Source organism: Microchirus variegatus, assembly GCF_963457635.1.
Source record: "Microchirus variegatus genome assembly, chromosome: 15".
Classification (NCBI taxonomy): domain Eukaryota; kingdom Metazoa; phylum Chordata; class Actinopteri; order Pleuronectiformes; family Soleidae; genus Microchirus; species Microchirus variegatus.
In genome coordinates, this window is record NC_139816.1 from 14,355,592 (window position 1) to 14,370,723 (window position 15,132).

The following is a 15,132-nucleotide window of genomic DNA, read 5'->3' on the forward strand; positions in this document are numbered from 1 at the left end:
CTAAATTGCCTTCAAGATTTGCAGGCCGATAGCTGAGAAGCGAGACCTCTGCAGCCTCAGGTAAACACTCAACTCCCCCCCCCCCATTTTTTTTTTCCTCCCTGGAAATTGAATTTGATCCACTGGCAGGCCCCACCAGCATAACTGACTCTTATTGCTTCTGACTCATATCTCTGCCCCTCACTCAAATGAGTACAGCTGCAACAAAGTCTCTGATGAGCATGGAACCAAAATAATAATGGGATGGTTAAATTACAAAATGTTGATGGCATGCTATTAAAAAAAAAATGCATTTTAGGCTTCAACGGATAACGCAAGGGCAGCACATTGACGCAGTGGTGACTCACAGGTTCGATTTGGGCCTTTCTGAGGGGAATTCGCATCATCTAGGTCTAGGTCATGGGTAATTGGAGATTCCACATTGCCTTCAGGTGTGGACGAGACCGTGAATGGTTTGTTGTCTCCTTTTTAGCGACTTGTATCCTACCTGTTTCCCCAGTATAGGCTCTATCACCCCCCTGATTAAACAGCGAAGATAAGGGATGGGTGATACTTTTCAATCCAGATTATTATAATATAGATTATAATTTAATTTGACTTAATTTGGGTAACTCAGGTCGATTGTGTTAATACGACAACTTTTTTACCCATTGGACAGATATTGAGAAACATTCTGATTAATTCAGAGTGGCACGTGTTTAAACACCGAGTGTATCACAAAACGACACGTTTGCACCAGCGCGCTATGCGTTACCGTGGTTACTCGGCGATTTGTGCAACTGGAAAAAATTCAAACGGTTTCTGAAAACTGAGAAGGAGCAAGTGCTTTTGTTACAAATATGTTTTATAATGTTCAAAATTCAAATTTAACATGCAGAATCTGTAGTGGTTTTTAAAAATATCTCTCAAATCAATTGTTTGGTGTTCTTCATTTTAAATTGTTAATACACTCTTTTGACATGCAGTTAATTGTAAACAACTGCCAGATATTCAGCTATTCTGGAAAATGATAAAAATCACTTACTCTGAGGATTTTTCTGGCACTTTTAGACAGACATTTTGAGATTTAGGTGTTAAAGGGTTAAGAGATGAATTTACACACTTCAAGATAAGATAGTCCTTTCAATGTGTTCATTTAGTTTTGCTATGGTTAAGTAAAAGGCTGCCTGTTTGGAACAGAAACTACACTGTGGACAAAAACCCACAAAAACTCTAAAACCTTGCTATTGTCGAATGAATCATTGTCTTCTGACAGTTTGACCACAAACACATGAAAACCCCTGTGTTTAAGCTGAACTAAACAGATGACAGTCACTCTAAATGAACTTTGAATTCATAAGAATGATGATGCATTTGTGCCTTTTTTTTTACAGAGTCACCACTAGGTGTCCCCTTTTTCCTGCCTGGTCCTATTCAGGATTTTTTGTTGTTGCAACAAACAGAATTCACCCCCGTTCCTCATATCGCATTAGCACGAGTGCGAGTACAGTCACGGTTGCCCGCTCAGAAAATAAATAAACTATTACCAGAAGCCCTCAGGGGTTGTGCGAGATGTTAAGATAGAGAAGGAGGTATATGGCGAGACGCAAGGGGAGAAGTGGACTGGACAGATTCATTTGAATAATGTTGATTTTGTAGTGTTGTAGTGTGAATCCTCTGCCGGGGCTTGACCTGACAAGATCTCACTTATGCAAACGTGTCTGTTGGTATGCATCACTTATGCATCTGTTTACGGGTGAACGTTAAGTTCATGTTTGTACTTGTACCCCCGAGGCAGTGAGTGAACATAGCAAAAAAAAAAAGTTTTATTTATCAAAGTTATCTGCGTTACTTTTCAGGCCCTGACCTTTAACCTCCTGTTATCTTCCACTATAGCTCCATCACTGATGCATGTTGTTTTTGTTTTCAATCAAAATTCCCACAAACATGCACATTAGTGTTCCTATGAAATCTTTTAACACTCCGAGATGTTTAACTGTTGCATCATTGAGAGACTAATAGATTTTAGGGATTGCTGTTTAGAGTGCAGCCCGGGCACAAGAGGAGTGGTAAACCGGGAATACCCATTTCATTGTTAATAGCTCAGTCACAGCCCGAGCACTGGGCCCGAACATTGCTGTCGTCAATCTTGATACAACGACGCTGCTGCAATCAAGAGTGAGCGTGTGTACGAGTGTGTGTGTGTGTGTGTGTGTCAGAGAGTGAGAGAGAGTGATGAGCACAGAATCTTACAGTTCCTCCAATCACTTTCCATGCCAGTAAAAAAGGAATGTGTTATGTGTAAAGTGCTCCCGCCGGTGTGATCAGCAGCTGCAGGAAGTGATTTGCTCAGAAAATGAGGATGATTTCCATTGGATGTTTCAGTTTAATTTTCTTGCTGTCAAAATTTTTCACTTTAGTGTGTGAATGGTGCGTAATGAGATTCCAGCACAAACGAATGAGGTCGTTGCTCCGTGGACATTTAGCGGGGGAAGAGCCAGAGAGAGGGCGTAGGAGGGCGGGTAAAGACTTTTGGAGATGTGATAATTACTTAATAACGTTTTATTTCACAATGACGAGAGCGACAGTAAGAACCATATAATCCATCTATAATTACTGAAGGAGAAGGTGACATTTACATCACAGGGAAAACAACAATATTATATTTACCCTACTGCACTATTTTCATTTATATTCTTTGTGTTCATTGTGAAAGCATAAAATAAAACATCTTGCAGTTATTCAAAACATTTTATTTCATCTACACACCCACTTTGTCCTAATGTTTCACCCATTTTTTCCCCACTTGGTCAAATGAAGAATAAACAGCATTATGATGCTGAGTGTGTTTGTTTAACTCAGATCAATTTATTTTACTTTTTCAGATCTTTTACTCATAAATCTTAGTCAATTGACTAACGGTGACAAGCAGGGTATAGGGCTTTTATTTTCTTTGAAGAAAATGACTTAACGTCGACTTTTTTGCCAATTTTATTCATGTTTTTCAATCCCAACTTCCTCTGTTGTTGTGGGAATGAGGCATGTATCTCAGATCCACTGTCTGATGGTCAAAAACCACAAAAGTAAATTTTTTTGGTTTTGTTAATCCACCATTTTCTCTCTTAAAACGGAGGTGATGCAGACACGAGTCAAACATGTGTCTTCCCATTGCAGGAGTTTGTTTTCATGGGTGGAAAATGTCATCCACGGAGAAACCATGAATAAAATAACAGAGCAGATAAGACCAGACTTCACTGATGACTGCAGGGAAATGAGGTCAGCATATAATATTACGCTCCGTGGAGAAAACGCAGTCCACAGTGTAATTAAATGGCTGGGATATTAGTGACAAGTTTATACAACATTATACAAGTGAATCTCTTCACATAGTTCAGCAGTTTTTTCGGAGGAAAAAGATGAGTCAGGGTTTTCTGGTTAATGTCATTCACACTTTTGGCAAAGTGGGGGCAGGTGGGCTGTCCGCGAGTGAATGTGTGATTGATTTACCTTGAACATAATATATGGTTTGCATTGTGTGAGTGGAACACCGTGTATATACAGTAGGTGCATGAAAAGCAAAAAAATATGGCATTCAATTTACAAATTCTATAGGAGGTCATGCATCTTCTGTTGGACTCTGATTGTAGGGAGGCCCATCAATTTCCTCACAAATCATAACCTGCCGATGCAAATCTGTTCCGACCCGGATGCAACCAATTATAGTTTTTATCGGTGGCTTCCATTCAGCCTCCTTTTAAATTACAGTCTGCAGCCGAATCTGAGCATTTTACCTCCAAAACAAAGCATGCGACAGCTCAGCTGAATTCTGAGGTTTCACTGCGCAAAAACGTAAAAAGCACTCAAACGCGGACACAGAACAAAAATACACACACGCACGGCCGTGCACACCTTCGCTCCGTCTCATGCACTTGCACAAACATACAGATCTATGCGGTCTCTCTTTTGATATACTTGGGCTGTCTACTGGAAGTGGATTAACAAGGGCAGAGGACAAGCTGTTTCATCACAGCAGAAGACAGAACAGGACATTGCACTCGCCTCTGACTTATTGCGAACTATCCGAGCTGCAGCTGGATGGCAATTCCCTGCACTCTGTAGTTGCAAGTATATATATCTTGAAATTGAAATATGTGTTGGAGAGAGTTCAGTGTGTGTGTGTGTGTGTGGTCTGTACCTGGATGGTAATGATCCTGTTGACCCGGGACATATTAATGCTATGAGGTTGTCCGTTGGCCAGGTTACGCTGGTCCACATCAATAGCAAACGGCTCCTGCAGACCACCGAGATTATACCGCACCTGCAATGAACCTGAAGACATACGATGAGTGGTTTAATGAGGCTGCAGTTTGAAACCTCTCAAACAGTTCATAAGCAGTTCATGCATCACTCATTTATGACACATGTGTATTGATTATTCTAATGTTAAGGCTTTCTATCAAAAAAAACAGTGTCAAAAAAATTCATTTTAAAGTGAAACAAGAAGAAATGAGGAAGAGTGGAGGAAAAAGTGAGTGATTCGGAGAAGCCACTGCTTGACAGGAGATTACTGTCTGAGGGCGCCGCATGAGCAGGACTGTCAGCAGAATCTTGCAGCAGCCTCAAGCAATGTGACTACTTTGGCGTGTGATTTCGGAGATTGCGCACATCAGTCGCTGGAACGCTAGATGGCACTGTCAAAGTTTTATGACTTCTGATTTATCGAAGCACTTTGCAGCCTGTAAGCCGCACAGTGGGAGGCTGCGGAATGAAAAGAGGGTTTTGGAGATTAGACAACTTTCCAAACTGTGCTGCAAGCACACCCTTTAAAAAAAGTACTTTGCAGCACTAACAAGCAGGCATCTCACAAGTGTTCAGTCACAAACTGTGTGTGTGTCTCTCTTTAGGACTGATTTTGGTTTTAACACTGACCTTATGGGGACCAAAACCTGGTTCTAATGAGACATAACCTAGTTAAGTTTAGGCTTCAAGGCAGTGCAGTGGCTACCGGTGTTGCCTCATAGCAAGAATCTAGGTTTGAGTGTGCATGTGGGTTCTCTCCGGGTACTTCATCTTCATCCCACAGTCCAAAAACATGCAGAGGCTATTTCTCTAAATTGACAGAAGGTGTGAATGTGAGAATGAATGATTGTTTGTCTCCTTTGGAGCTAACCCTGCCTTTCAGGGTTAACCCTCATGTGGAGGACAAAGTGTGTTAAGTTAAGTCCTACAGATTTGCACTGTGGTTAGGTCAAGGTTTGAGTTAGGGATATAGTTAAATTGAATGCGTGTGTCTTACCATTGTGCCTTAACACCACAGCCAGATAGTCCTGTGTCCTGGAGCTGACGTACATCAGAATCGCAGGAGCACTGGATGTGCTGAAACTAAAAGCGACTTCCTCCTTGGTCAGATTAACGTCATGTGGCGTCAGCTGGTGCATCAGTATCTTCGTATCTCGACTGGCTCCTGCAACTGCTTCGGGCATGAAGTCGTACTTAATGAGTGTTCCGGCCTCAAAGAAACCCCCAACATCTGAGTGACAAATGAAATAAAAATGACTTTACAGGGGTAGCCTATATACACACACACACACACACGACAACAGTTCTTGTCAATTTGGTTAGGACACTTACATGAGTGTGTGCAAAAGGATATAGGCAGAGAAAGAAAGACAGAAAGAAAGAAAGGAAAGAAAGACAGACAAAGACTGTACACCTAGAGACAGACAGAAATAAAGAAACAGAACAGATAGACAGAAAGGAAAGAATGACATATAGAAATAAAGGACTGTACACCTACAGATAGACAGGCAGAAATAAAGAAACAGACAGAAAGAAAGACTGTACACCTACAGACAGACAGACAGACATACAGATGGAAAGAAAGACTGTACACCTACAGACAGACAGACAGACATACAGATGGAAAGAAAGAAAGACAGAGACAGTCGGAAAGACAGACAGACTTCCCTTCACATAAAGAAGCCACAGGAAAGGGTAGAAAAACTCTCAAATGCCAGACACAACAGGGCTTAGACGTATTATGCAGTCAGAGAGGAATAAGCACACACATAAATATGGCTGTGTTCAGGAGGTGTAGCAAAGCGAGTGTTAAATTGCTGCACTCTAAATGGTCTAAATGGTGAATGAAAAAAAAAAATATTGCTGTGCTCTGGCATCTGAAACCAAACAATACATTGTTTACCAGTACATTAACAGACCTAATGGAATATTCCAGCCATTCCAGGGGGGCTTATTGATTCTCGTAATCAAGTGTTGAGAAGAGGGAGGGGGACCTGATTTTTCTATACTTCTGTTATACTCCTGGAGGTGTATATGTGTGTGTGTGTGTGTGTGTGGGGGGGGGGGGGGTGTGTGTGTGTGCAGCATCTGCCTTTCAGCTACAGAGGAGATAAACAGACACAATGTGCGTGAAATTAAAGAGAATGGTAACAGGGAAGGCAGAGAGCCCAGGGTATTGTGTCTGCGTATGTGTGTGTGTGTGTGTGTGTGAGAGAACAACATGGAATCTGCCTCGACATGTTTGCCTTCCCTCCGTCGCAGCAGTGCAAATGTATAGCTACACCAGTTACACGTGTAGAATACTAAGTGAACACATTTATGCATTTTAGTTTAAAGCCTCACTTCACCCGTCCACTCCGACCATACGCAGTACAATAAATACTTCAAGCTACATTGGCTAAATCTAATAGAAGGCCTAATACGAGAAAATGGGAGAATTCTCTAACTGGCATTATTAGTGTTGTTTAGACAAATCCTCGCCTCCATTCAGCTACAGCACAGTTTTCATCCTGCTTTCTGCTGTGCACTGATGTAGTTTCAAACTTTGGACGTCTGGGCACAGACCTGTGTGGTAAATTGTGGGCAGAGAGCTAGTGAAGTTTTCAAATATCCCTTTTTTAAAAATATATATATAATTCAACCGTTTAGTGTCTTTTGAGATTAATTAGGCTGATTACTGTTTGAACCAGGCTGAAATTCTGCTCAACAAAGTGAATCAACAGGCAACATTTGTTCTATTGAATTCCATAAAATGGTCACATAACAGACTAGAAAAGCACTCGGAGAGCGCAGATCTCCGCCAAGGCAGCTCAGCCCCCACAAAATAACGCTAAAATTAGTGATAGCGTATATGGATCACGCCCAAAATGTAATCACTTGTTCCTGGTCCCATTGCAGACACTTCCTGAAAATTTCAGCCGAATCCATCCGACTTTTCGAGTTATGTTGCTAACAGACTAACAGACTAACTAACAGACAGACAGACAGACAGACAGACAGACAGACAGACAGACACTCTGTAGAAACTCTGTACAGGTGTTCTTCCCACTCTTCTCTCTGGCGACAAAGACGCCGATTTCTCCCGGCTTCCTGAAACTGCGCGAGTGAAATTACCGTAATAACCACACGTTGGCTTTGATGTGCAACTTCTCATCTTTCAGAAACGGCTGGCATTTTTCTGATAGCACAAACCGTTGCGTAACTGCGGTAATGTAAATTGTGCTTGTGCCAATGTGTCGTCAGCGATACGCTCGGGGTTAACAGCATAAAATAAATGGTCCCATTTTCCATTTTCCTGTTGTTTTTGTGAGCATAAATAGGAAAATAACACTTTTTTTTAAGCTATTTTGAACTGCATAATTTGAGTGTTTCTTCTTCAAGATATTGTTTTTGATGCAGATAAAATACTGCACTAATGTCACAAGGTCAACGTATCTTTCTGTGAATCAACAAATGTCTAATGCATCTACAATTTTGAGCTTGTTTAAAAAGCCTCGTTATTGACATCATCTGAAGTTAAAATATGAATACTTGGTTCTTTATGCGATGTGTCTCCGTTTTTCTCTTTCCTGCAAAATAAAAACAAAATACGAGAGAGAGGGGGCGGCCGCCCACGGCCTCAAAATCACACAGACACGCACATACACACAGACACACACACACACACACACACACACAAAGCAGTCATAACATAAGAAGGAATGAGAAAACTCTGCTCCAGGGCAGGAGCTCTTTATGTTTGTGTGTGTTTTTATGTCAGCGTGTGAAGATATTGTGAAAAGAGAATTTGGTCAAGCATGCAGACCTGTACAGGTAACAGACGCGTGTGTGTTTGTGTGAGTCTGTGTGTGTGTGTGTGGCCGTGTGTGCATGTGCACAGCGGCTCCAGTAACCCCTCAAGGGCAGAAAAGCTGAAAAGGAGTGTACAATAATAATACTGCAGGGTCCCCTGAGCACTGTGTAAATATGGATACAATGGAAATGCACTACACAATTATGGCGGGGTTTCATGCATTTTTCACTGGCTGGGAGGACAGGGGGATATTAAAAGGGGGAGAAGGAGAGAGATTCAAAGTCGGGGAGAAAGAAAGCTGCAAAAGGGCAACTGGGGAAGGAAAAAAAATGAAAATGCAGTCGGAGAAGAGGGAGGGAGGGGAGGAAAATGGCATAAAAAGAGAGAAAAGCAGGGAACAAGAAAACACAAGTTGTAAAAAAAAAATGAGAAAAGTGCAAAGTGAGGCAGTAAACGTAGTAAAATGGAGAGGGGGAAAATAAGAAGGAGGAGTCGATTCAGAGACGGAGGAGAGCATTAATGGAGAAGACAAGAATAGATTTCAGAAAAGGTAGCAGTCGTACAAAGGCCGGTGGGATAAAGGAGTGAAATACAGAAAAAGAGACTGAGAGAATATGAGGGAAGATGTGTATCAAGACAGGGGGAAAAAAGACAAGGAGGAGGAAAAAGGAGAGCAGAGAGAAAGAGAGAGATAAGAGGAGTCCCCTAACATGCACAAAAACAAACAGACACAAGGGTGTGCTCTTTCTCTTTCTTTGTCACACACTCTTCATTCTCTAAACCCTGAAAGATCTGATTGCTTATGATAGAATTCAGAGAAGGTCTTTTCATGTCTTACACTATCACCAGACACTGTCACCCACTTCCACACCACACTCACACAACCACACAACCACACAACCACACGGAGACACACACACAGCTTTATGTCACCTTGTCACCCCTCCTGCCAAGAGTCACAGGGAAAAAAAAACACTGCTCAGCTTTAGGAAACAAATTAATTCACATGTCGGGGATTGGGAGCAGACAGAACGCCTCGAACAGCAATGCACCTCTTCTCCCCTGAGCATTTTATGAAAACCTGTTTTAGTAAGTAGAACTTAAATGTTGCATCTAATGAATTCCACCAGAAAACAAATATTGTGTTTTAGCACTATGGAAGAGTGCAGGAGCAGAAGTGCAGTCTGACATTTATAATCTCCGAAACCTCCAAAGCCTACACACCTCCCCTTGCGCTTAGTGAGGTGACTTGCATTTTATTTATTTATCTTTTTTTTTTTTTTTTATCCCTCAGCTCTGCATCCGCACAGCATTAGCATTCAACGTAGGCAATCCAAAGCCAGGGAGAATTGGTGGGTAAGCACAATATCATCCTCAATCGATGCCTTTTATCATAAGCCCAAACAGTGTAACAACCGACAGCTCTAAACTGAAGTGGAAGCAAGGACAATCAGAGGGCTGGGAAAAAAAAAAAAAGAAGAAAAATCACAGTGGGTTGTCAGACAATGACGCTCATTGAAATATCACTACTGCAGCAGTAAACTCTGTGATATCAGACAGTGGCATTGTGAGCTAGAGATAACACGTTTTTCACCAAGATAGCCGTAAAAAAGTTGTTTGAAGGATTTCAGTTGCAAGATCATGTCTCAGTGCTTCCTCCTAAAAATTCAGAGCATGGAGTTTGTTAGTGCTGAGGAGGGAAATAATAAAAAAAAAACGAGTTAGACATCTTTGGAAACTTTAAATAAATATCTGCAGATGCTGATGGCCCACAGCAGGGTTGAGATCGATTTGTCTTGCAAATGAAGTTGTGAAAATGAAGAAGCACTCTCTTAGGCATTCATTGTCCAACAATCTAGTCATTTAATTAGAGACAGACCGAAGATGATTCTCACCTCTCGTGCAGAACGGGCCGTCATAGGCGGTGGAGGCGCAGTCGCACAAGTAACCGTTGTACTTCTCAACACACTTCCCTCCATTCTGGCAGAACATTCCAAAACTGGTGCAGTGGCCTTGGCAACCGGGCTTCACCCCCGGCGTCACCATGGCTCTATCTTCCAGATCGAGAGTGATGCCGTTCATCCGCAGAGCTCGGATGCATCCCAGGAATCCCCTCTGTCCACCTGCCGCACCTGAGGAGAAGGAGAAAGGTGAAGACCGGCAGTGGGGTCAATGTAACGAGGATGTGAAGCAGTGCGGAAATAAGTGAAAATACAAATGAGAGGAAGGAAGGGAGGAGACGTGGAAGTCCAGGTCACACAAGTCACTCTGTAAAGAGTCTCTGTTTTAATCTCTGCCTGGAGGAAGCCACTGGTGATACGCTAATCGTTTCCGGCTGCGACGGCGCTCTTGAATCAACCTTCAACTCATTTGATTTTCTTTTTTTTTTTCCTTCTTCTTCTTCACTAATTAGAACAGCCTAATGAACACTGTGCCTTAATGAACAGTTAGCGCGCATACACCTGCAAACGGCAAAGTGAACGCATGTAACAAAACACATGACCACACACAGCGCTCCTGATTTGAATGAGTCAATATATGCATTAATGCTTAGCCTTGGGGTGTCAATAGCCATTCCTCTAAAGTGCTTCCACCGTCATTCTGGCCTCGTGCCATCACAGACTAACTACCCATTAAGTTGGACAGAGCAGGGGTGTTAAACAGATTAATGTCCAACTAAACGACGATAGAAATAAACACCCGCATAAACATACACCCACAGGTATGGATTTGAATGTACACAAGCACAGCCGCAGAGGACAGACACACGTGTGCACAATTAATGTGCACACCGTCATTAACTCGAGCCAGGGGGCATTTCATTTATTAAAACCTCTCAATTACATCTTTCGAATTGTGGAGAAGTATTCACTGAAGAAGATGCATAGGAGACCTGGACATAAACTCCTCACTCATTCAGTTATTTCCCTGAGCAACAGTCTCACACACATCTTTCCCTGTTCAAACAGACAGAAAGTAAGATTACTCTCCAGCCAACACATTATTCACATATTACGCAGTGGCAGGAGCACTTTTTTTCCCCCCCACTTTCCAGTGCCACAAAGGATATAACTTTTAGGAGACGCTTTAATTAATCTATGTTGTACCACTAATGGGCTGCAGGTCTAACAGTCTATGATTAACTGGACGTCAGGCTCTGAGGTCCACGGAGACCGGGTCAGAGACGCGTGCATTCTGTACATATGCACACAAGAATGCAGTGCAGAGAGAAACTAACAAACACACACATGATGTCTATGCACTTATGTTTTTTAAAAGGTCTGATTACATTTGTACACAACGTGCTGTGCATGTCAAGTTTCTAATAAAGGCCGAAGTCATAATATTTGACTTGTTGCCCTTCACTGTGCTGGTGTGGACTCCTCGTTGCTGGGTGATAACGTACTAATGAGTATGTTTTTGCACGTACAGCATTATTATTATTCAGACTGTTTGGAAAGCTTCATATTCTTCTCTTTACTGGAGTGATGGTTTGTCCTTCTTCTCTTTAATTTATGACTGAAGAAAACATTGTTTGTTTACCCACTCCGTGTTTTAAAAGACACATTCTCGAATGCCATTTGTATTAGTGTCAGTAGGGTGTTTTGATTTATGTGGTCTAAATGTCATTTCAAAGGACTTCCCTACCCGCTGGCATTTCCTGGGGAGATATTATCACAGAAATGTAATTTTATCTACCCAGTGGTGTCGCTTTAGAGTTTTCTGCGTCAATTATCTCTCTAAAAGGTCGATAATAGGATTGCTTCTGCGTGGAAAATGCATCGGCACCTCTTTGTTACGGAATACCAAGTTTTAATCACCATTATTTTGGAGCTGCAACTGAATTTGATGAACCAAACGATTTAAATGTTACCTACTGTCTTGGCAGGTGAGCGAGGCTGGTTTCCCTGCGACGCAGGTCACGCACATGCAATGAGCGGCGACAAGCAAGACGTTGAATCCATGATGACAGAAGCGAGGAAAAGAGAGAAAGAACTTAACAAAAAAAAAAAACAAACATGCAAAACTATAATGAAGAACATGATAGGGAACATAAATCAAGAACAAAAACCAGAGAACAGATGGTGACGTTAAATGAATAAAACGTGGCAAGATTTATGGCACATGTATGAAGTGAATCGAAAAAGCAAAACTTAACAGAGTGGAGTAAATTACAGGATGCTGATGGTATAACATTTACTCTGGAGGCCATTAGAGCAAATGAGCCACTGTGCAGTAAACACTAAAGCAATAAAATACTTGATGAGGAGCATATTGATTGAGAAAGAGAGCGGGAGATGATATAGGAAGAGATATTAGGCCAAGGTGAGCAAAATCAAGCTCCCTGCACTGTGGGAGTTTGTGTACAAAAATCTGGATGCCTGAACGCTTCTCTTTGCTCCCTCTCTCTCTCTCTCTTTGCAAATCTCTCAAACAAACAAAAAAGATCTTTCTTGTGTTAGAGGCCAAATCTAACTTCCTAAAGCTATCCTCAAATAAGGATTAACAAGGGATTAGACATCAGATATGAGAAGGTGAAGTCACTGGCATGGCCGCTGCCAAATACAACACTTCCCCTGCTCTATATCTCTACATCCTCCACCATTTTCCGTGTTGCTATAGAAATAGAGCCAAAGCCTGCGCGCTGGCCAAGACTACATATGTGTGAATGATGAGAAATGGCTGAGGTGCTATCTAGAATCCATTATGTTTCCTAGCCATGAGTTGCACGGCGACGAAGCATTCCTCGCTCCTCTCCATTTCGCAAATGAAAGTACAAAAGTACACAGAGAGGTAAATTGGGACATGATAAGGTGAGGATGTTTCAGTCGCGGTTGCATCAGCAAAAGTGATGAGACAATGAAATTACATTATAAACGGGGATCAGGGGGTTGAGGCTATCACATCAGGATGTCTGATTGTAATTTGGAACAATCTCCTTCGAGGTGGAACTTCCTTTTCCCATGACATATTAAGAACTTTGTGATCAGCCTCAGCACTTCTCCCTCCGTCCGGAAAAAAAAAAAAGACCCCTGAAACTATTTTAGCCGCACAGTTCGGTTTAGTGGCGGCTCAGCACAAAAGGCCGACTGAGACGGAGAGCTGAAGACGTCGGGAGCAGAAGCGTAGGCAAATCTTCTGCTATTTTGAACTCGGGAGAATGAGTTTGTAGATGAAGCCAGAAGGAACGAAAAAGACCTTTAAGAAAATGGAGGCATAAATGGTGTGATAATAAGAGCTCAGTCCATCTCGTGTGTCTGTGATAGAGCGTGACAGTTCTATAATAGTTTCTTAATCCAAAGTGATATAAGGGCTGATTCAAATTATTATAGTCTCAACGATATGACCGCTTCGTGAATTAAAGGTACAGTATGTAAAGATTTGTGACATTTACTGGGAACGTTACATGTTGCAGCTCAATATCCCTCACCAAAGCTCAAGGTACATCAAGTTTTTTTCCATCGTGGGTGAGTATAAAACCATGGTGGTCCAAAGTGGCAGCCTTCAAACATGGATAGGAATATAAAAGGCTCATTCTAGATTAATGAAAAACAACAATTCATACAATAAGGTGATTGTTAACTGTTAAAACTAATTACGAATAGATGAAAATTCCATCAACATATTACTCACTGGACCTTTAAGAAGTATCCATCACATGCAAGGTTATTATAGTTAACGAAAACTAAAGTTGAAAAAAAAAAAACATTTTTGTGAGCTGAAATAAAAATATAAACTGAATTGTGTGTTTATAAAACTAACTAAAATTGTGATGAAAACGTCTTTGTAAATTAAGGTCATACATAATCCTTTTGAGTTCATATGAAGTGTATTAATTTTTCTCTGCCAGCAATTTTAAAAGGTTTTATTTGAGAGAGCCTTTTCATTCATTCATAATAAAATGTATTTAATTAGTTGTTATTTTCAATGTAGGACATAAGGCTATGCAAGTGAAACATAACATTTATTATGGAGTTAATTGGGTTGAGTTGGTTCATTTCTGTGAATCAAACCTGTCGTCTTTTATTGGGTTTTTCTAATTTTGCTCATGCTTTTCCTCAGATTGAGCTCCCTGAGACTCCTGGTTCACAAACAATGTGATGTGTCTTGCGAGGGTTATTTATGATTATTATTTATGTTGTTATGTTTGTGTGTGTCTTAAGTCTGTTAACCAACCTCAGCACTGTGATGCACATTTTGCACTTCACTTTTGCTGGGATTTTATGAAACAATACTTATTGTGACCTTTTTGAATCTTGCACCTGGCAAATACTCCATATTACAAAAAAGTCAAAAATAACACTAGAACTAATTAACTAATAAAAACAAGCAAACCCGCTCTAAAAACTAATTAAAACTCATTTTAAAATCAAAGAGTCAAAACTAAATAAAAACTAAAATGAATGGAAATCCAAAACTATTATAACTTTGATCACATGCTCTCACCGCCAGTATGAAGATCAGTTTTGACATTATCCTTCTATCTTTATGCTGATGACAGTTAGAGTTATGTACTGTATCCCAAAAAAGAAGGCAGCTTACTCGGTCAAATCACTTAAAGCTTGGATGGTCCTGAACTTTTTAAATTACAATGAAATGATGATGGCCTTTGGACCAAGTGGCTCCTGTGAGTCTTCCCATGACCTGGGCCGCTTAGCACTGCATGTTAAGCCTACAGTCACAAATCTGGACAGTGATTTTAAAGTGATGCAATAGTGAAGTCCAAGACAGTTAGCAAAAGTAAAAACCTATCCTTTCAAAGCATCACTTTGAGACAGTAATCCGTGCCTTTATTACATCTCGCCTGAATTACTGCAACACACTTTATTTTGGAGTCACTCCACTTCACCTGCCTCGTCTCCAGCTTGTTCAAAATGCTGCTGCAGCTGTGCGTCTTTCAACCGGAGCACATAAGAGGGAACACACAACACCCATTTTGGCCTCACTCCACTGGCTGCCGTGCATTTTAGAGTCCATTTAACAATTATTTTATTTTTGTTTTTAAATCCTTAAATGACCTTGCCCAGCCTTAGCTTCTTCCTTACACGCCCCTTCATTGT

General features: G+C 41.2%; 1 protein-coding gene across 1 annotated transcript in view; it reads right to left on the reverse strand.

Annotated features, from left to right (window-relative positions):
• The window catches only part of cntnap2a (contactin associated protein 2a), a gene marked incomplete at both ends in the record, with an annotated part of 311,484 nt that overhangs the window by 15,764 nt on the left and 280,588 nt on the right, over window positions 1–15,132 (reverse strand). Inside the window, 4 exons of the mRNA XM_083901554.1 lie at window positions 4,175–4,308; window positions 5,276–5,509; window positions 9,967–10,203; window positions 11,950–11,979. Of these exons, the coding sequence (XP_083757680.1) occupies window positions 4,175–4,308; window positions 5,276–5,509; window positions 9,967–10,203; window positions 11,950–11,979 (635 nt within the window). The remainder of the gene's footprint in view (window positions 1–4,174; window positions 4,309–5,275; window positions 5,510–9,966; window positions 10,204–11,949; window positions 11,980–15,132) is intronic.